General features: G+C 43.8%; 1 protein-coding gene across 9 annotated transcripts in view; it reads right to left on the bottom strand.

Moving 5' to 3' along the window:
* Positions 1-20,906, bottom strand: part of LOC147634545 (ABSCISIC ACID-INSENSITIVE 5-like protein 5) — a 94,503-nt gene extending 73,597 nt beyond the window's left edge. For all 9 annotated transcript variants that reach the window (XM_086803625.1, XM_086803626.1, XM_086803627.1 and 6 more), the window contains exons 1-3: positions 20,581-20,906; positions 18,770-20,153; positions 4,124-4,195 (exon numbers count right to left, since the gene is read on the bottom strand). In XM_086803625.1, the coding sequence (XP_086659751.1) occupies positions 4,124-4,195; positions 18,770-19,987 (1,290 nt within the window). In that variant the 5' untranslated portion in view covers positions 19,988-20,153; positions 20,581-20,906. The remainder of the gene's footprint in view (positions 1-4,123; positions 4,196-18,769; positions 20,154-20,580) is intronic.
* Positions 20,907-22,491: the final 1,585 nt, after the last annotated feature.

Raw genomic sequence — 22,491 nt, 5'->3', positions numbered from 1 at the left:
GCATGTAACATAGGTTGCATGTAGTCTAGGACTTGCAAAAGTCTTAGCCTAGGTCTAACCTAGGTAGGAAATGGCTTCTTTCATATACTCTCGACCAAAACCTCATCCCGACATAAAGGTACAACCAGAAATACAAAGAGATCCCACCATCGACAAAGTTGAAGAGATTGAAGCCAAGTTCAGACGGCTACAAGAAGAACATATGGCCAAATGGAAGTGGATAACGAGGAGCACTATCGCCGGGATCAAGAGCTAGTAAGATGCTTGAAGTAGTTGGAGAACACAATGGTAGTCATGAGGCCAAGTAATTAAGAGTGCCGAAGTTGAAGACAAAGGACAACGGGATATGATGGACACATCAAGGACAGTATCCGATCCACATGTTGAGGTCAGCCAAGAGGTGCAATTAACCAAATCTGCTAGGCCCACACCAGTTCTAGAACCAGTGGCCGAGATCCAGCTATTTTTTGAAGTGTGGCAACACCAACAGTTCCGTTATGTCTCACCGAACCTATTATGGAGAAGGATGAGACAAGTGTTGTAGAAGTTGTCCTGGTTGGGTGATAGAAGAGTTTCTCATGTCTTGAGTACCAGAAGAGCATCCATTGGCTAAAGAGCCAGAAGAAGTGTGAGCGGTTCTAGTGGAGGAAGCAGTGGCATAGAAGCCAAAGTGTTGGAAGATGAGCCGACAGATTTCAAGAAAGGAGCAAAGATGCATGGTTTGCCCTAGTGCTCCAAGTTTAGTAGGAGGGGATGTTATGTGCACACCTTAATCCAGTACCAACCCCACAAGTGCCCATAGCTTCCTAGGAAATGCACCAATGGTCGGGACATATTATGTGTTACATGGGCGGAAGCTTTGTGTCTTCTTTTAGCCCTAAACACCTTTCATAGGAACATCTTGATGCAAAATGCAAAGAAGAGAGAGAGAGAGAGAGAGAGAGAGAGAGAGCTATATTTTCAGTATATTCATAAAGTACAAAAAGGGTACATATCTTGACAGCCCTAGACATGCCCGAAAGGTAGCTACAAAACCTATTCTATGACCTATCCCAATAGGGGACTAGCTACCAAGAGTAAAACATGCACAAGCCTTTTATAGGCACCATGAGAGTCGCCAACCTAGCCGACCTCTGTCAGCCAGCAACAAAAGACAAATAAATATCTTTTGCTACCAGCCCGCCAAGTAGCACTTTGCATACCCTTCCCGCCTGTTTCTACACCCATAGGATGCCTTATGGAATCCTCCAGTGCCCTACTCATGTTCTCAGTCTATTGTTTATCTGCTGCAAATCAAGGATTACCCCTTTTGCTAAATTTGATGACGGGATTCCACCTTCTGACCCTGGATGACTATCATCATCCCTTTGTCTCCACATGAACTCCCAAACTTGTCATCCTTCCCGTCCTCGCAACCTTTTCACTGAAAACCTTGCATGTCTCTGATTCCACTCCAAATCTAATAAAAATCTATGCATCTGTTCCACTTGTCCTTGGCCCTTCATGCCCTATCCCTAAACACTTTCTTTGGTCTTCTTTTCCTAACTATTGAGTCTAGCATTCTCACTCCACCCCTTGGATGATCATCATCCCTTGGAACTGTTTTAGTGAAAGCCTTTCTTGGTATGCCCTAAGTGGCATCCGACTCACAAGGCTGCCATTCCCCTTGGGTCTTGTGCAACACCACCAACCAACCTTCTTCCATGTCTTGTGTTACTCTCCTTGGACTGTGCACCTTCATCTAGGACACCATCAGTGCTTAGCATTGCTAAACCCGAAGCTGATACAATGTTTCCTAGTCACCACACCACCAAAAGATCAAGACACCGACGATGGTTTCATCCATGCACGATGCAGTAAGGGTGGGTGGTACATGGGCAGCAACACTATCTCAAAATCAGCCGGAAGCTTTGATACCAATGTTACAGGCGCGGAAGCTGTGTGTCTTCTTTCAGCCCTAAACACCTTTCATAGGAACATCTTGATGCAAAATGCAAAGATGAGATGGAGAGAAGAGAGAGAGAGAGCTGTATTTTCAGTATATTCATAGAGTACAAAAAGGGTACATATCTTGGCAGCCCTAGGCATGCCCAAAAGGTAGCTACAAAACCTATTCTATGACATATCCCAATAAGGGACTAGCTACCAAGAGTAAAACATGCACAAGCCTTTTATAGCCCCCATGAGAGTCCCCAACCTAGCCGACCTACTGTCAGCTAGTAGCAAAAGACCTTTTGTTGCCGACCAACCCTGTAGCACTTCGCGGACATTGCGGACCTGTTCCTGCACCCATAGGATGCCCATGACATTATGGGCACACTATCAATGCATTTTATGATATGTTTTATGATTTTGTGTGGCCTAAAAAGGAATGGCCGATCTGTATACAACTTGCTATCATAATCCCTATAAAAGGGCAAGTTAAGGGTCATTGAGAGCATTCAAAGACGGAGATTACAAAACCAAGACCAAGGGCAACAAAGCCAAGGCCAAGGGCAGTCATTTGGATAAACCAAGTAAACCTCCCATGGAGGACAATAACACATTAAGCATGATGTTCATGCATAGCATTCACAATTCATTGTAATTACTCATTCATTTAGTAACATACATTAGAAGTAGATTAAGTAAGTAGTCTCTCTTCTCCTCCTCTCTACTTCTCTGTGTCATCATTGCACATGCGATTCGCATTAATCTTTGTTGCTTAGCGTTAATAATCAATCAATAATTATGCTTCCACATAAGTATGCATGTAGCATTGGTATCATAGCCTCTAGATCGATCCTAGGTAGCAATTTTTGGGTGAAATAGGATTTCTAAAATTAGGATTTATGTTTTAGGGTTTGTAGGCCAAAATTAGGGCTGCTCTGTTTTGCATCAGTTATGCCCTTGCACCAGTATCGTCAGCCATGTTTCAGTTTACATAGCAAATTAGGGTTTGCACATTTAGGGTTTCAGCCCATTTTTGCCTGTAGCATAGGTTGGCCAACCCTAAACTACTATAAAATGGGCTGGACTTGGAAGTCAACATAGTATTTTCCATGAATGTGGCCTAAAAAGGGTTGGCCGACTTGGAAGTCAAGGGTCATTCCAAGCAGAGATTCCATAGCCGAGACCAAGGGCAAGAGAGCCAAAACTGAGGATAGTCACAACATTTGGATCAGCCAAGTACACCTCCAGATAGTAAGACACTAAGCATGATGTTCATGCATAGCATTCACAATTCATTGCAATAACTCATTCATTTAGTAATATACTGTAGGAGTAGATTAGGTAAAGAGTCTCCCTTCTCCTCCTTTGTACTTTTGTGTCATCATTGCACATGTGGTTAGTGTTAATCTTTGTTGCTTAGTGTTAATCAAATCACACTTCCGCATAAGTATGCATGTTAAATGATGTGCTTCATGTGGAGATAGGAGAATAAAGGCAAGGGGAAGGGAAGGGAGTGGGGAAGGGGAAGGGGAAGGGGAAGGGGAAGGGGAAGGGGAAGGAAAAAGGGGGAGGGAGTGAGGGAGGAGGGGAAGGGGAAGGGGAAAAAGGGTTAGGGATTCTATACATTAACATATTGTGGAGGATGTTGGATGGATGTCTGTATGATGAACCTACCATTGATTGATACTATCTATGATCAAAGGCTATGACGCTGACCTATTACTTTTGCTATTGACATGAAATTCTCATGCTACATTAGCATGGACCATCTTTCAAGCAATTGAACTTTTTGAGATCCAAATTTATCATGTTATATATAAATATATATATGTAACAACCTTGCATCCAGACAATTATTGCATCTCTCACAGACACATGACGACACAATTATTCCCTTGCCTGCCAGCCCACTTCTAGTTACCTATTTTATTTCAACCTTTAAATTATTTGTGTGTGTGTGTGTGTGTGTGTGTGTGTGAAAGAGAGAGCGTAAGTGCGTGTGCCTGTAGGGAGTTTTTTTTTTTGCGGGGGGGGGGGGGGGGGGGGGAGTGTGGGGCGGGATCCTTCACCACCCAAAATATGCTTGCTAAGTTTTTTTGATACAATGGTTCTACCAAAAGAAAAAACATGCATAAATCACTAATTACCAACAATTCTCAGAGTTAGCTAAAGCGGTTGCTGCACATACAACCTGCTTCTGTTTTAGCTTTGTGTTCTCCGCTCTCAATTCTGTGAGTTCATTTTCCAGTTCCACTGTGTAAGCCTGAAAACAGTCATTAAGCATCTTGCCTTTAGAATGTGACATGCATGAGCCAATATGTCCATTAAAGTTACCTAATTAATCTACAGTTCAAATCATGGAGCTACATTTTTGTGAAAAAACCAAAGAGAGAGGAAGAAGAAATACCTCCATCACATGTTTTGATATTTATACATAACACCTTAGATTTCTAAGGGTTTTTACAAACAGATCCCCTGACCAATGGATGAGCAAGGGGTTGGACAGGATGGCCGAGGTGATCTTTTATGGACCAAAAGGTCATAACATGGCCCGTATAGCATTTGAGGCTAGGCTTATATCCATGGATGCTAAAGGTAATAAGTGACGTATGGACACTTGTTGTGTGATTTATTGTGAAAGGATTTATTTATTGATAATTGTGATTTTGTTTTATTTACAGCTCAACCCTACACAGATGGAGACCCAAGCAAATCTTGACCATGGCTCTCGCCACACTTGGACAGTGGGCTCCTAAAAGAGGCCTCCAACGCTTGTCTAACCAAGATCTCCTAAACATAGTCCAGCACAGGATTGAGAAAACCAAATAAAAGGGTGCAGGCAAGCTCACCACCCAATTGCAGGATCAGTATTTCGATCCATCCCTAAGCCATGGGCTAAGGTTCCACTCCACAGATACATGCCAGTCAACACTCGCGTCCCATACCACCAGTGCCTGCCCACATGGGCTAGAACCGGCCTTCAGTAAAAACCAAAGCGCGGTAGACTAACTGTCGCACTAACACGGCTCTAAATCAGCAAAGAAAGCAAATAAAGAGGGAGCTAGAGCCTAGAGTGCTCATGCAAACAGTACACGGACACCGATTGGCCCAAAACTTTGGCGCCCCTTCTAGTATTTCTTTAATTGCATTCAAAAAGAGTTCAGCTGAATACAACAGCCATACATGGCTGAAACATATGCATGTCCAAACTGCCAGTCCTCTGGTCCTCTCACCATAGAGGTTTCACACAGCCATGTGCTCAAAACACCACACTGTTCTGCACCTCTAATCTGCCAAGAAGGTACATCCACGAGGCCCTGAAAACGCAGCCAATTGGCCCATGCACATAGCCAAAAACACAGCCATAAAACAGCCCACGAACTCTTCCAAAAACATTCCATAATTGCTCTTGTTTCTGCCCTCTTGGGCTGCGAATCCCTCCTCTCTCAAGGAACCCCTGAACAGCCCACAAACTGGAAGAAAGAAGAGCTTCAAGCCCTTCAGCTTGCTTGCCCACGAAGGGACACTCGAATACATGAATTCAAAGTCTCCATAGCCATCAACATCATCCTCCACCGGTTAGCGATGAGAGAGAGAGAGAGAGAAGAAAACAGTGGCCGGCTGTCTCCACTTGTGCGCCTCTGCACTTTCCTGCAGTCCGCCTCCTTCCAAGAGAAAGAGGGCGTGAGAAAAACCCTGTTCAGTCCTGCGCCTCCTTCCAAGAGAGCGAGAGAGAGAGAGGGTGCGTGAGAAAACCTGCTCCTCTATCCAATGCCACCTGCAGTCCAGCCTGCCAGTTTTTCCAAAGAGAGAGAGAAAAGCGTGCGCGCATTGCAGCCCGACTCCTCCCAAAGTGGAGCCCCCGCCAAAAAAAGAGTAACCCCTCCCCCAAAGGCCACGATCCATCCCAAAAGGGAGTTTCTCATTTTATTGGTTTTAGACCTTTGTTCCCCCGCATGGGATCATGAAAAGGAGCCTTATTAATACCTAGAGTCATCTTTGACCCCAAGTATGAACATTTAACAAATGTCCTACACACTGACCACCATGCCCAATGTTCACTAGCTCTTCCCACACCCTCCAAGTCCCCTAGGGTTAGGGTTAGGGTTAGGGTTAGGGTTTACAAGCACCGAGCCAGGGATACACTGTACGTGGCGAATTGCCAAAAATACACAGGGTCATGACATACCCCCCCTCTTGAAAAATGGCAAGCGTCCTCGATTGCATCCTGGTGATACAGCAAGACATCAAAGCGGAATCACACTGATAACGAAGGCTGCCCATATAGCAAAATATCAGCTTTGCATCCATCGGTGAATAGTTCTTGAACTTCAAAAGATAGCGACGGGAAACTTTACCTCGTACCTTTCTTTCCTTGTGTGCCAGTATCTGCTCGAGAATAAGAACCTCATCAAGTTCCTCCATTTCCGGCTGAGCCTCCTCAGGCACATCCCCTCAGAAAGGTCTAGTGAATCTTCTAGTGATCCGGTAGCTTCAAACGATAGGCCACCTCACCGATCTTTTTCAATATCTAAAAAGATCCATAGTAGCACATGCTCAACTTAGGGAATAAGCGCTCTTTACCCTTCATCTTCTTGAGCCTGGCTTTCTCAAAATGCAAAAGAACCTAGTCACCCACTGCAATGCACGCCTGTGACGGTCTGCAACCCTTCTTTTGCTTTTGTTGAGTTCTTTGGAGTGCCAGCTTAACTCTCCTATAAACTTTATCCATACTCTCCACATACTGGTTAGCCTGAAAGATCTTATCCTTTGTGTGCAAAATGGGTGGTACCTTCTTCCCTCCTTTCACAATCTCAAAAGATGCCTTTCCCGTTGAGGTATGGACGGTGTTGTTATAAGCGAACTCAACCAAAGAAAGATACTTTTCCCATTGTTCCTTGTGCTCTAACACATAGCACTTGAGAAGATCTAACACAGTGGAATTGGCCTCTTCCGATTGCCTATCTGTCTGTGGATGAAACGATGATGAAAACTTGAGAGTTGTATCCATGTTGTCAAACAACTCTCTCCAAAATAAACTCGTCATTCATGGATCACTGTCATTGATGATAGACAAAGGCATGCCATGATACTTGAAGATGTTCGCCATGAACAACTTCACCATGTGATCTACTTTGATCTTCTTATGCACAGGAATGAAATGAGCCTGCTTACTGAACCTGCATATGATAGTCCAAATGCCATCATTCCTCGTTTGTGTCCTCGGAAAATCAAAAATAAAATCCATGGCAATGCTCTCCCATGGTCTATCTAGAATAGGTCAAGGCTGAAGTAACCTTGGTGTCTTCTAACGGTCAAACTTCACCTTATGGCATATGATGCATGCTCTAACAAAAGCATCAACATCCCGTTGCAAGGTCGGCCAATAAAAGAAAGCCTCAACTGCCTTTACCGTGGCCTCAATGCCCCTATGCCCTACATATGGTGAAGCATGACTTTCAATCATAGCCTTAAGCCGTAACTGCTTGGTAACACAGTCTACCATGCATCAACAAAAAGCCATCCCTGAGAATATAATGATCGTGCCGCTAACCCTCAGACACCTGATCATAGACCCTACCAAAGTCCTCATCCTACGTATACTACTCTTTCATCTCATCAAGCTCATGATGATAAGCAAGTGAAACTGCTGAGACCTGTGGCTTCCGTGACAAAGCATTTGCCACAATATTCTTTTTGCCTTCCACATGCACAATTTGAAAGTGAAACATAGACAAAAAGTTGGCCCATCTCATATGCTTCTCAAAAAGCTTAGTCTGCGTGAGGAAATAACGCAAGGTCTGATGATCTGTTTGCACAGTGAAATAAGCCCAAGTAAATAGTGTGTTTCCATGTAGAAAGAGCATGAATTACAACCAACATCTCTTTCTCATAGACCTGTAAATGCTTCTCGACAGCCTGCAATATGCGACTCTTATAGGCTATCACATGTCCCTCTTGCATGAGAATTGCCCCAATGTTGTTCCCACATGCACCACATGCATCACACTGGACAACAGAAGCTTTTCGAAGATCCAATAGCACAAATCCCGTGATCTGAAGTAAGCTTTTCCTTAAGCTTCTTAAAGGTTGCAATCTCCCGATCAGCCCATTGGGACACACTTCCCTTCTTTGTCAAAGCATGAAGCGGCGAAGCAATCTCGGCAAAATACCGTATGTACCGTCTATAATAGGAACACAATCCCAAAAAGCTGCATACATCATGCACAGTCCTCAAATTTGGCCAATTAAGAATTGTTTCTACCTTCGAAGGATCCATACGCACTCCGTCTTTAGACACAATGTGTCCCAAGAAATGTATTTCCTCTAAGAAGAATTCACTCTTCTTGCCATTTATGACCAACCTATGCTTCCGGAGTTCCTCAAACACTCTGGCCAAATGTTCCCCCTCCTCTGAGCGTGAATGCACAATCATGTCATCAAACAATGTGCCCACAAACGCTCGATGAGGCTGGAAAATCCTGTCCATCATCCTATTAAAGGTGGTGGGAGCATTTGTCAAGCCAAAGGGCATGACCAAGAACTCATATAGCCCAAAGGTGGTCCGAAAAGCTATCTTTTGCACATCCTCAGGTCTAATGCGGATCTGGTGATACCCGCTCTTCAAGTCTATCCGACTAAAGACTGTAGAGCCCTGTAAACAATCCAAAATGTCATCGATCCTCATAATAGGGAATCGATTCTTGATGGTGTTCTTGTTTAGCGCTCTGTAATCTATGCACATGCGCCAAGAACCATCTTTCTTTTGCACTAAGAGCACAGGTGAGTACAAAGGCGACGAGTTTGGCTGAATCAGCCCCTTTTTCAACAACTCTTGTACCTGGCTCATGATTTCCTCTTGTTGGGCTACGCCAACGTGGTATGGCCATCTATTTGGTGGGGTACTCCCCAAAATAAGATCAATAGCATGATCTTCTGGCCATTCCGGAGGAAGCAGTAACTCGGAAAAGCAATCTCGGTACTCACGTAGGAAATCGGTCCTGTCTTTATCTAAAATAGACAAATTAGACTAAGTTTCATCTTCTTTTGCATCCTTAACGAAAACCAAGTATGCGGAAAGATGCTTTTTCATTATTGATGAAATGGCCGAAGCCGATACAATAGGAACAAATTCCCCAAGCTTTACATCCAAAATGTGCTCTTTCCCCCGGTGAGTCAAAGTAATCTTCCTCTTGTACGCATCCACCACCGCATGTACCCTATGGCACCATGGCATACCCAGCAAAACATCACACCCATCAAGTGGTATGATATAAAACTCTTCACTGTTAACATAACCCTGCACATGAAGCCTCAGCTTCCCAATGATAGGGGTAACGGGTTCTGTATACCCAAGACAAGCCATATTTGCCTCATACATAGGCCCCATCTCCTCTGCACAGATCCCCAATCTACTAGCCAAATCTGGTGAAATAAAGTTGGCTCTAGCACCTGTGTCAAAGAAAATCAAAGCAGTCTGATCTCTGACCTTGCTCCATGCTCTGCGCAACTCTGTCTCCTCACCACCTGGCTATTCCCCAAGAAGATCAGGAACTAACCCTGCAGAAGGCTTCGGTTTCTTAGGCTTGGATTTCCCTTTAGTGTCAGAATCATTGCTAGACTTACGCTTAGGACAATTGAAAGACATGTGTCCCTCTTTGGTACAAAAAAACCATTTATTGGCATCCAATAAACCTTACTTCTCCTTGGGACTTCTCTTAGGCATTGATAACATTTTACGCCACTTCTCTGCAACCACTGTTGCAGCCCGAGGTGCATGCGCTGACTTCTCAGTTTTCTTGCCAATGCTCAATACTTCTCAACCTGCTCAGACAGTGGCACTGCACGATAAGAAGTAACTGGGAGTTAAGCTTCCCAAAACTTCTTGTTGTAATCCTCCAAATTCTCACACTTCGATGCATCCAACTTATGCCACACTGTCATTACATCCACCTCAAACGAAGATGTGAGCCACATAGAAGAGAACACCTGTTTAAACTGTACCCAAGTAGATGGTGCTATGCCCTGCAAGCGAAAGTGGACCACCACTGCAATGCATTGCCCTTCAGAAAAGTCACAGCTTTTCTCACTTTCGAGGACTCGGTGTAATTGCCACCAGAAAAAGCAGCATCAAACTGCTGTAAAATGGTGAGAGCCTTGAGCCTGTCTTTTGAGCCTGTCTTTTGCCCCACTGAATGTGTCAAATTTCATTGTAGCTCCCCCTTCCTTATAGTCCTTCGCCTTACCCAAAGGCGTTAGATTATCGTAAGGAAGTGACTTTAAAGGATTGCTACCCCCTGCATTCATGCCCATACTAGGGTCAACACTGCCAGTTCCCACACCCTGCATACCATGCAATCATGTTGACCCTCCCATGTTTCCAAACATGCCACTATGCATTCTAGGCTGCATGCCCCCATACATGTTTCCTTGCATTCCAGGCTGCATACCACCATACATACTGCCTTGCATTCCAGGCTAAAAACTAGCACCAAAATTCCCTTGCATTCCCATGCCCCCTTGAGGATAACCCCCCATAATAGATTGGAACACGGAACCTCCGCCAAAATAGCCTAGATGCAAAGATTGTTGTGGAATAGGTGGCTGCCCGAAAAAGGAATTCTGTGGGTTAGCACCATAAGTGTTCTGCATGTTGGAAACGGTCCAAAAGCAGGATCCTGTGGGGTAACAGTATTGTTGACCTGAGGTGGGTTCTTAGAACGCACCTTCTTCTTCTTCTTCTTAGGCTCAGAAGGGGCCCTCATAAATTCAGCAAACTTCTCACTCTGCGTGAGCTGTATGAGCACATCCACTGCACCTGCCAATCGGGCCTTGAATTGGGCATCCTCTTCCTCCTTACTTGGCATCTCTTCTAGCTGCATTACATCCTCATAACGTGAATCTGCTGCAGCCTGTTCTTTTGCATGTATATCCTCAGATTCGTTCCTCTCAGGAGTGGTCTCCTGCTCTTCCTCGTCTTCATAGTCATAGTCTTCCTCTTGATCAGACATCTTGCTGAAATTTACAGCAGCGACTTTCCTACAGACAACCACGAGCTCACCCCCTTGGGAAAGTTGGTGATGTCCCGGCAATGGAACCTTGGAACCAGCCTTCAATAAAAACCAAAGTGCGGTAGACTAACTGTCACACTAACACAACTGTAAATCAGCAAAGAAAGCAAACAAAGAGGGAGCTAGAGTGCTCCTGCAAACAGTACACAGACACCGATTGGCCCCAAACCTTGGCGCCCCTTTTGGTATTTCTTTAATTGCATTCAAAAAGAGTTCAGCTGGATACAACAGCCATACATGGCTGAAACATATGCATGTCCAAACTGCCAGTCCTCAGGTCCTCTCAGCATATAGGTTTCACACAGCCCTGTGCTCAAAACACCACACTGTTCTGCTCCTCTAATCTGCCAAGAAGGTACATCCACGAGGCCCTGAAAACGCAGCCAATTGGCCCATGCACATAGCCAAAAACACAGCCATAAAACAGCCCACGAACTCTTCCAGAAACATTCCAGAGTTGCTCCTATTTCTGCCCTCTTGGGCTGCAAATCCCTCCTCTCACAAGGGACCGACACAGCAAATTGTAGCCCAACTTATGGGCAAATTGAGTGGCCGAGCCATGCATGTGACTTGGGGGACAGTTGCTTGGCTCTCCCAGTCTGGTCCGCAACTTTTTTATGAGGGCAGTGGTACAGATTCTAGATTCTGTTTTTTTCATTCGTAGAGGTATTGCCCAGCATGGTTTATTGCAGAATGTTCCTCACTCTAATTATACACCCCCTAGACAGAGGATTGACACCAGTTGGGAGATTATTGCCAGTATTACAGCATGGCAAATCTGGAGAGCTAGATGCACGGAGGCTATTGAGGGTGTCCAGATTTTTGGGTCTCAGTGCATTAGTACTATATGGGGTGATATCATCCACACTCTTATGGCTACTTGGGCTCACATTCAGGGGCCCTCTCATTCTGCGCAGGTGAAGCGTGTGATATTTATGCGGGAATGGGACCATGGCATCTTCTTTTCCTCTAGTACCGCAGGTCTTACATGGCATCATGATGCTCCTAAGTGGTTGAAATCACCTTACATATTGGGGTGATTCTATTCTCTTCCGGCTTATAGCTGTGATTGTTGTATGTTTTTCTCATACTTAATATAAGTCTCTTTCTGGGGGAAAAAAAAAAAAAAAGCCCTCAAACATCCCACAAACTAGAAGAAAGAAGAGCTTTGAGCCCTTCAGCTTGCTTGCCCACGAAGGGACGCTTGAATACATGAATTCAAAGTCTCCATAGCCATCAACATCATCCTCCACCTGTTAGCGATGAGAGAGAGAAGAAAACAGTGGCCGGCTGTCTCCACTTGTGCGCCTCTGCACTTTCCTGCAGTCCGCCTCCTTCCAAGAGAAAGAGAGCGTGAGAAAACCCTATTCAATCCTACACCTCCTGCAATCCTGTGCCTCCTTCCGAGAGAGAGAGAGAGAGAGAGAGCACATGAGAAAACCTGCTCCTCTATCCAATGCCTGCAGTCTAGCCCGCCAGTTTTTCCAAAGAGAGAGAGAAAAGCGTGTGTGCGTTGCAGCCCGACTCCTCCCAAAGTGGAGCCCCCGCCAAAAAAAGAGTAACCCCTCCCCCAAGGGCCACGATCCATCCCAAAAAGGGAGTTTCTCATTTTATTGGTTTTAGACCTTTGTCCCCCCACGTGGGATTATGAAAAGGAGCCTTATTAATACCTAGAGTCACCTTTGACCCCAAGTATGAACATTTAACAAATGTCCTGCACAATGACCACCATGCCCAATGTTCACTAGCTCTTCCCACACCCTCCAGGTCCCTTGGGTTAGGGTTAGGGTTTACAAGCACCGAGCCAGGGATACACAAGGGGCCTTATTAATACCTAGAGTCACCTTTGATCCTAAGTATGAACATTTAACAAATGTCCTGCACAATGACCACCATGCCCAATGTTCACTAGCTCTTCCCACACCCTCCAGGTCCCCTAGGGTTAGGGTTTACAAGCACCGAGCCAGGGATACACTGTACGTGACGAATTGCCAAAAATACACAGGGCCATGACATGGACCCTCGGCAAGACTATCTATCATTTGCCATGTCCACGGCAGAGTAGAAACTTTGGTCCAAGCACAAACCCATTAGAATTGCACCTCATGACTGATGTAATAATAACCCAAGGCATCACTTATATAGTGATAATTGTCACTAAATAGCTAACCTGCTATAGATAGCCAGTAGCCTAATTTTATTGATTCTGAATCTTAGCCCACTGTGTCTGCCTGCTATCTCCTAATCCCAAGGCCTCCTAACACTGTTGGATTAGGCCTGCTAATTGACAACTCATCAGCATCTTCTCATTGAATGCTCATTAGCCTTAATGAGTTATGTAAAAAAGTGATTAAGAATTAATCCTTTCACTAATCTTTTCCTCTTTTAAACTAATTAAGAACTTTAATTAACCACTAATCCCTAATTAATTCACACAATTAAGCACACCATTGGATGGAGAAAGGAAAAGCTAATCTTTGTGCATCAACCATTGGGTAAATTAATCTAAATTAGGAGATTAATTAGACTCTTAATTATAGTCTCCTCTTTAAGGCAAAATTAAGCAGAGAGAGTCAAATTTCTCCAATTGATCAAAAAATTGATGTGATTAGGTGTTTTGATGCATCTAGATGTTTTCAAAACACTCAAAAATCCCAATTTTGACTACTCATATGATCAATTTAGATCCCAATTAACACATTTTCTTAATTTTTAGCCTCTTGAACAAGATTAATCACCCTTAATGACAAAAACCAGTCCATTAAGAGAAATTAGTCAAATTCAAGGATTTTTATCCTCATGGTTGTCTTGCTTTTTTGTTGGAAGTGCTTGGCAAATATCTAGAGTGCAAGCAGATTTGCACGTTGGTGTGCTTGATAGTGTTGCAGGGCCACTTGAATTTATATGGCATGTGCAAGCAGCCTATACAACATGTACGAGCTGGATGCTTGAGCACCCTTGCTGTGTACAGCTAGCACCTAGGCTATCGCCTTGGCGCGTGTGTGTTTCCTATAGGAATCCATCCACTACAGACTTAGGAATTTGGCTATGCAGATAAGACAGTGCTAGAGGCAAAAAGAATAAACTAGTCACATCCGTATGTGTTGAAAGATGCAAGATTCACACCATCTAAGGTTTGCAAAACCTTGGAGAAATACGCCGCTTGGTTGGTGAATAGAATTCCTACATCAAAGGAGGAATTACATGTCGCTATCTTCTTAGGAGAACTGCCGCAAGGTAGCTAACAAGAAGCTACAGAATTACCGGTCACACCTAATTGAATACATCGGCGGGGATGAAGCCTTGATCACGACGCGTCTACTATCGACGGCGAACTGTTCATCCTAGATCATTATAAAAGCTTGTTTTGTATGCAACTGCTAATGGCGAAGTGAATGATAGTGAACTGAAGTGAACAAGACAGTGTGCAGAAGCCACCTGCTGAGTGTAGCCTGAGCTGACACTCACAGCACTGTATGAATTGTCAAATCTGAGCTGTTTGAGCTCCTTAGTACTAGGATTAGGGTTTTTGGGATTAGCCCATCCACAGATCACTCTTGTATCTCATCGGTTTCAAACAGTGCTAATTCAGTTTTAACTTGTTCATTCAATAGATGTGATAGTTGTTGTGAAATGTCTGGAAGAACATGAGACTTACATGTATCTTTAGTTCTGTGGGCCTACATGACAACTGTGAGAACAGCTACAAAATTTTCACCATACCACCTAGTTTTTGGGAAGGAAGCTCTAATGCCCATTGAAGTGGAAATCCCTAGTCTTCAATTTCTGTTAAAACATCAGGAGAAAGATATTGATGAATATAAAGAGAGGTTGCTCGATCTTCAGGAGCTGCAATTGGCAAGGGAAGAGACTTTGGACCACTACATCCAATCGAGCAATGGAGAGCTGACCTGTTCAATAAGACAGTGAAGGATAAAGGCCTTAAGGAGGGGGATCTAGTGCTTAGGTACAACAGCAAATTGGATAACAGTTTCCAGACAAAATTCCAAATCAAGTGAGCTTACCAGCTTGTAGATTTGGATGATCAACTTCATTCAAAGAGAGTAAATGGCTACAGATTAAAGCGTATATTGGTGCAGAGTCATAATAGTCTAGAAAGATTCAGAGATAGTAGATGAAGACTTACTTGATGATGAAGCTGTTGCGGAAGAGCATGAAGAGGTTGTTGGGAGCTGGATGTATTGTTTGCTCAAGATTGTTTCAAAGAATCCATAGCCAGTGGTTGAGCATGAATGCTCTAACCATGGGGGGGTTTAGCAAAAGATGATAGGTTTTTTTGTAGCCAAGGGGATATGCTCCATGAAGATGCTCACCCCAGCCCCAAGAGAAGAAAATCATACATTGGGTATGATCAAGGACCTTAGGAAACATAGGATCTTGCGTGGGTAGCTGTGCATTAGTAATTCGTTGTAATAAGTTGATGTTAGGACTATTGCATGGTGGCTAGCCGACAAGATTGGGTAGAGTAGGTGAGAGTATGCATGGAGATAGAGGAGAGTTGCGCAAGAAGGTAGGAGAAGGTGTAAGCGAGTTTTTTGTGAGAGCATTTGAGAGAGCATTGGTGTGGAAGAAGTGATTGCTAAGAGCGCTAGTTTTGTTTTGTGAGATTGCTGTGAACCTGGTTATCTGAGGGTTTGTTCTGTGTGAAAGGCGACGGGGGGTTTGTGAGACAAGACTAAGATCTGGCTAGAGCAGAGAATTGCAGAAGTGGGAGAGGGTTTTGTGTGGGAGATTGTGTCCCAAAACCTCTCAGTGTGCAATACTGTTGGAACTTGGACGAGACTTGAGGATCGCTCAAGCATCTCCCCATTGTATTAGCCAATGAAGCCTCCAGACATTTGCTGCAGATTATATAGTTGTTGATGCTCTTGTGGAAGTTTGAGAATACATGTTTCGGTTTCTTTGTGGTCATGTGTGAGAGTTCCTTTTGATCTATTGCTTGTTTCATTCATCTGCTCAAGATTGAGGGTTTGTTACGTGTTGCACAGTCTTCTTTGAGTACACAGAGAATCAATTTGTGTGGTATTAAAGACTTCTGTGTTTTGCTTCAACTCTGTGTTACATGGATGGAGTTCTCTTGGTGAAATGGTTGTAGGTGGAGGATTAACTGTGGTTGAGTTTAAGTTGGGCCAGTCAGCCTAGAAAGGGTTGATTCTGAGTCAACCAGACATCAAAAAGGTCAACAAGTTGTGCTGGGACCTTATTTTGATCTATTTGAGTTGAAAGGAAGTGATTCTGAGGTACAGCTGACAGTTTTGGATCTATCTGAGGACAACAGTCAGAAGGCTTGGTTATCTTCTTACAGGGTTTCTGTGGCAGCAGTCTAACACTGGTGGTCAGCTGATTGTTTTTGAGGATTGTTCCTGGTTGTGTTTAAGTGTTTTGAGGTCCCTATGGTGTTAGCTGACTCAAAGGAGAGATTTTTTGTGTCAGCCAGGTCAGTTAGGCTAGTTGGGTGAAACAGTCCTTTCGGAGGTAGCTGTGGGCTTGTAGTAGTCAGCAAAGAGCTTGGGAGGTGATATCTTGTTAAGTTGAGTGACATCTGAGCTGTCAAAGGACATGTTGGGAAGTTTCAGATTTACTGTAGGCTTTGGAGGCAGAAGGTTCTGTGGCGGAATTCTGAGGCAGAACTCTGCAGAAGGAAGGTGAAGAAAAGGTCAAAGGATTGGCAACACAGTCAGGAAGGTCTAGGGAGTGTGTCTATAAGTCTCAATACTGAAATTTTGAACCTTTATCATGGTATCAGAGCATGAGGGTTTTGCGTGAGTCTTTGGTGATCAGGGAGCAGAGCAGACGGGGCTGCATTAGTGCAAGTTTGTGTTCAAGGCAAGGCTGACCAACAGGTGCACAAGGCTGCGGGCGGCAGAGGCCGGACAGCACGGTACGCAAGCGGCCAGGCGGCTGCTGGCAGGTGGAGCAGTCCAGCTCTGGCAGCTACAAGGGGCGCAGCAGCATTTCTTTTGGAGTCTTGAAGTGAAAGGTGTTTCAATCAAGGCTTTGCCACAGCTACCAGTTGCCGAGTCAGGTACGTGGCCCTGCAAAAGTCCTGATTCCAGAGCTTCTGCTATGGATTTGCTGTGATTGTGCTTTGATATGGTGGTGATGGATCCCAAGAAGGAGATTTTCATCATGGTGTCTACCTGGCGGTTCGGATTTGACCGTGCAAAGTGGATCTTGGCGAGCATTCACATGACGAGTGTGGACACATGGATGGCAGTATGACTTGGTGGATTTTCTCAGAGTTGGTGAAAAGGGGACATCATTGTCCATTCCATTGGTGGAAAAAGCAGGCAAACATTGGCCTTGTGTTTGTGTTTTTATCCCAAGATTCAAACCCAGGGATCATGTCATTGACGCATTGGCAAAACTGCATGGTATTTTGGCTCCTGTTTCATGGAGGACAGTATTCCAGATTCATAGATGGTCTTCATTGAGCACATGGATGAGTTCCGTGCTAGGGTCAAGCAAAAGGCCAACTGGATTGGAGTCTCCATCTTCGACAATCACTGACACTCCTAATTCTCATGGGGCTGGCAGAGCCAAAGAGGATAGAGAAGTATCCCCATTTCTATAACAAAAAGATTATACTCCCCCCATGTGCTTTCAGCCAGAGAGAGGCATGTGGGAGGTAGAGGGGGGCTGTCAAAAGCTTCTGTTTGGTGCATGGTGACCCATGAGTTGGAGTTACAGAGCGCACATCTGGCTGGAACAGTTAACTTTGTGTAGCAGCTATGGACTTGATGAGTTCTAAAGTTCATTGTTTGAGGTTTTTTCACAGGGACTACTGGACGTGATGTGTTCACAATTCATTGTCGAGAGAGTATGGACGTGGAGGAGTCTTCGTTCCAATTTGCTGGAGTGAAAAGTAGTTCAAAGTCATCAGGTTATTCGAGGACAAGAGACATACGTAGAAATTGATGGGGAGTTTTATGCCCTAAAGTAGACGTGAGTATCTGCTGGTTCTGTGTGAAAACACAATCTCCGTTAAATCTTAGTTGAGGATTGGACAGGGGTGATCTTGTGATTGGAATATTGTACTAGAAATACATGGCACTAGAACTTGTTTGTGCATTAAGTGGACTAGTGTTTGCCGACAACTCTACTGCAGGATGCCATTTGGTATGACAATTGAGTTGTGTGCTCTGGGTCTATGCGATGGTTGTCATGTTTGAGCTTGTTGCACTTTAAGATTGGATGTCCTATTGAGATTCTGCTCTTGGATGAGAGTTGGATTGACAGTAGGCAATTGGATCTTTGTAGCAAGAAGGTCTACAAGAGGAGTCTTACACTGGGTTAGGTAAGAGGCAGTAGACTTGAGTAGAGTCTATAGACACGTCTGGATCCGGGGATTCGCTTACATTAGCTTGTCTCCTTATGCAAGAGGAGGGAAGTTCTGGTTCTAGGTCAAATGATCCTTGGGCGTGGTCTGTGGAGACCTTACGCTTTGTGACTTGCTGTTATGCTTGAACCTACACTTGGTCCTGGGTCATCTTTCTCATAATGACAAGATGAAGCAACTCCATAGTCTCAAGTGCATAAATCTCCATAATACATGCCCTCTCTATAAAAGGGGTGTACATATACACTGCCCTCTCTATAAAAGGGGTGTACATATACACAAAATGCAGAGGATTACCCTTCAAGCAATATATACATACATGGTTGACCGTTGGACTATCTCGAAAAATCAAATACATGTTATAGATAACAAACCAAACAATAAATGCAGAAAAAAAGTCACACACCTGCTTGCGAGCCCGAGACCGTGCTGCTGATTCCCTGTTCTTGATCATGCGACGCTGCCGTCTTTCCACAACCATCTCTACTGGCCCTTCTGCTAATCGTTTCCTGAGAGGCCCATTCAGTCCAGACTGGAAAACTGGAGACAGAGGCATGTTCCCTTGACTCGTGCCCGTACCGTCTGATGACTGACTAAGAGGTGAATCCGCTTTAATGGCTAGGCTCAATGGATTATTAAAGCCGCTGTAACTTGCACCCGCATTTAGGCTTGCTGCTATCCCTCCTCCAACAGGAGACCCTAGCCCACCCAAACCCATGGGCACAGCAATAAGGCTGCCATTACTAGCCTGCTTTCCGGAGTTAGAAGAGAAGACATTACCAGCACCGGGAGTCGGTGGCTGTCGGAAAAGCTGACCGTGCTGTGGGATTCCTGCATTCTGATATGAACCCATTAACAAATCTGCAGACTGAAGGGATACTGATGTAGCATCAATTTGCAGGCCTTGGTGGTGGTCCACCAGTCTACCTGGCAGTACACTTGTCGTAGATGGAAATTCAGAGGCGCTTGGAAATACAGAGGCGCTCGGCAACACACCATGACTGGCTCCAAACTGATTTCCGCCGATTTTGTCCATCCCCCGATTTCCCCCCAATGGTAAAAAACCACCTGCTGCTGTGTTTCTTCCCTTGTCTTCTTCTGATACAATACCTGCTTTCATCAGAAAATCCTCCAACGTCACCTCCCTAAAGGTCAACTCTCTCCGTTTTGGTGGAAACTGCAGCGAATCTGCTATGTCACTAGGTCCCTGATACACACTTTTCCAAACTTCATCCACCGTCTTCAGGCCTATAGCACCTCTGACAGAAAGCGATCCCTGCCTTTGCAAGCTTGGTTGCTTACAGATACCTGTCCCGCCAACATCTGCAGTACCCACGGCAGCTGCCATGGCTTGGCCTTCTTCTGCTGTCCATATGTTTTTAAGAAGCTCCTCCATATTCATGGAACCGAAGCTTTTCCCAGGCTCCCCAAGCGAGTTCTGAAACTCTTCCAAAGTGAGAGAGTAGATGGATTTTTGCCTTGTGAGTGGCATCTCACCAATCTCACTTATGGAGGGCAAAGGATAGGCCTGTCGCGACGATCCGCCAACAATCGGGCTTAAAGAATTCATGGAGGCCAAAGAGTACACCTGCCCTGAGTAGGGAGACTGAGTCTGGAAGCCCATTATGTCTACAAGAAAAAGTACACAAAACCAGATTTCCTTTGGATTGTAAAGCTTTGCCTGCCTTCAGCTTATGAACAACCTTTGGATCTTCAGCAGAGATGATGACAGTAGGAAGCAGTTTTTGAGCATCACAGGAAGGCTTTCTGAAGGAAGATTTGTGTTTGAGCTGCACATGGAAACCAGTGTATTTATGAATGATACATCCGCCTGATGACATCCATGAACAATTGGGAAAACCGGTAAAAGCAAAAGGCCACATTTCTGCAGCTGAAACCGTGATGCCGGGTAAACCCAAGAAATTCAGGCAAGACCGATGAAACCATCCATGAACAATTGGGAGAACCGGTTAAATTAGATTTTGTAAATTTTTGCCTTTTTTGGGAAAATTGATCGGTATGGAAACAGCACCAGGAACATGGCAGAAATTGGGGAGAAATGACAGAAAAGTAAATAAATGAATTTAATTTAGAAAAGAAAAACACATCTCATGGCATGGGATGGAAAGAGAGGAAGGGCAGAGATGCAAAAAGAGTGAAATGCATCCGAATAATAAAACAGATAAGCAAGACACAAACGGCGAAAAAAATCCATACCTGCAAGTGTTTTATGCTACAGACAAAGAGAGGGAAAAAACGCTCATATTTTGGTCCTTCAAATTATCTTCAATAGCGAGGTGCAATTGGCTAAGCGAAAGAAGATGCTGAGCTAATCCGCCATAGCCAGCAGAAGCTCTGAAGTTTATTGAAAATTATATAGACAAAGGAGAAAAGAAAAGCCCTGACTCTGTTGGAATCTGCAGACCCTAATGCACCATAGCCAGCAAACCTGCTTTACAATCGATGATCAATGAAGAAGAAAAACCTCGCACGTTCTCTACACGTCACCTAAGCGTTTCACTAATTGTAATTATCCATTTATTAACCTAAACAGTTCTTTAAGATCATTCTCAAGAATTTTGACAATTATTCTCAAATATGGTTGTTAAAAAAATTAACCTGTAATCTATGGGGATTGTTCTAGTGAACTCTATAATTACTGAATTAAAAAAACAAACAAAAAAAAAGATCATCAAAGAACAAAAAGTTCAAATTTTGAATATTTTTATTGCAACATAAGAAAACAAGATCAATTTTCAATATGCTTTAATTTTCTATATGCATGACAAACATGGACCTCATATGAAGATGAGTTTGAAGTAGGTTTTCTTTAAAGGAGAATGCAAAACAAAACAAAATTATCAGGTCTAAGAATAAGCTCTTTCAAAAGGAAAGACCCTTTCGTATTTATAAATTTTGAAACAAAAAGTATTTAGTTGGAAAACTTCATTTTTGGCTAAGTAAAAAAGCTTTATTCACCTTTGACAGCGCCACCACCACACTTAGCAACCTTGCAAACGTCTCTAATTTAAACAAGACGTCTCATATGCATTCTGCAATTTGTAGGAGCCCTTTGCAGTATAGTTTCTTAAGCACGCTCCACGAAGGTGGCTTCAAAAAAATTGCACATGGTCACCAAATATTGCTTGTAATCTAATCTTTGGGGAAGAGTGTGTAGCATAAAAAAAGTAGGCTAGAACTTACCCATAAATGTATTTAATTAGTCATTTTTTAAAAGATGTTTGAAAGCTTACTCCAAGTTTTAAACAAGACCTTAACGAATGCATCACCAAGGGCAGGGACAATAGCCCAAAGGTACATGTGGCATCCTCCCTCCTGCACGGTGTAGGAAGGACAACAGCCTAGAGGTACAAGTGGCATCCTCCCTTCGGCGAGGTACAGGTTCAATTCTTTGCCACCCACCCCCTCTCCCCCCAAACACACTCCTCAAGGGGTGAGGTAAAAAATCATGGGTGTGTGTGTGTGTGTGTACCTCCTCAAAATTAATAATTAAAAAATAATAATAATGCATCACCCAAACCCATGTGATGTGATTGTAATGCTTATCTATATTGGACTTTTTACCATCATCACATAGTAATGGAATCCCATGAGTTTACAACGTCTCATGCAAGTTAGCTCGATACATTATTTAAAAGGACTTTGGCACAAAACTTTGTTTTCTCATGCCTCTTGTTTATATATGTTTATTCTAATTCTCTAATCTTTGGGAGTTCCAAAATTTCTTTTACCTTGAACACTTTGCAAACCATCTTGATATTGGTTCTCATCCCAATTTAGTATTAAGTCCACCATCATGAGGATGTGATCCTTTAGAATACCTCTCACATTATTTTATGATTGAAGTGTTTAAGACACATGTCTATGGTCATGTTTGTAAACCAGTCATTAAGGCATCATTAAGATGATGATTCAAATCCTCTAAGAACAATTCTATGGTCCAAAATTGAATTATTATAGCCAATTTTGTTATCCAAACTTGTGATGATGCATGGATTGTTTGATCTTAGTTTATGTTTTACTTTAGATAGTTCATAACTTGCAAGTGGGATTAGGGCCATGATTGCCATGATTTTTTCCTTTGTGGGAGACAGTGTGTGAAGGGGG

Source organism: Cibotium barometz, chromosome 10 (genome assembly GCF_041138505.1).
Source record: "Cibotium barometz isolate CiBa-2024 chromosome 10, ASM4113850v1, whole genome shotgun sequence".
Lineage (NCBI taxonomy): Eukaryota > Viridiplantae > Streptophyta > Polypodiopsida > Cyatheales > Cibotiaceae > Cibotium > Cibotium barometz.
The sequence above is the reverse complement of the archived record's forward strand: the minus strand, read 5'-3'. Positions and strand labels throughout refer to the sequence as shown.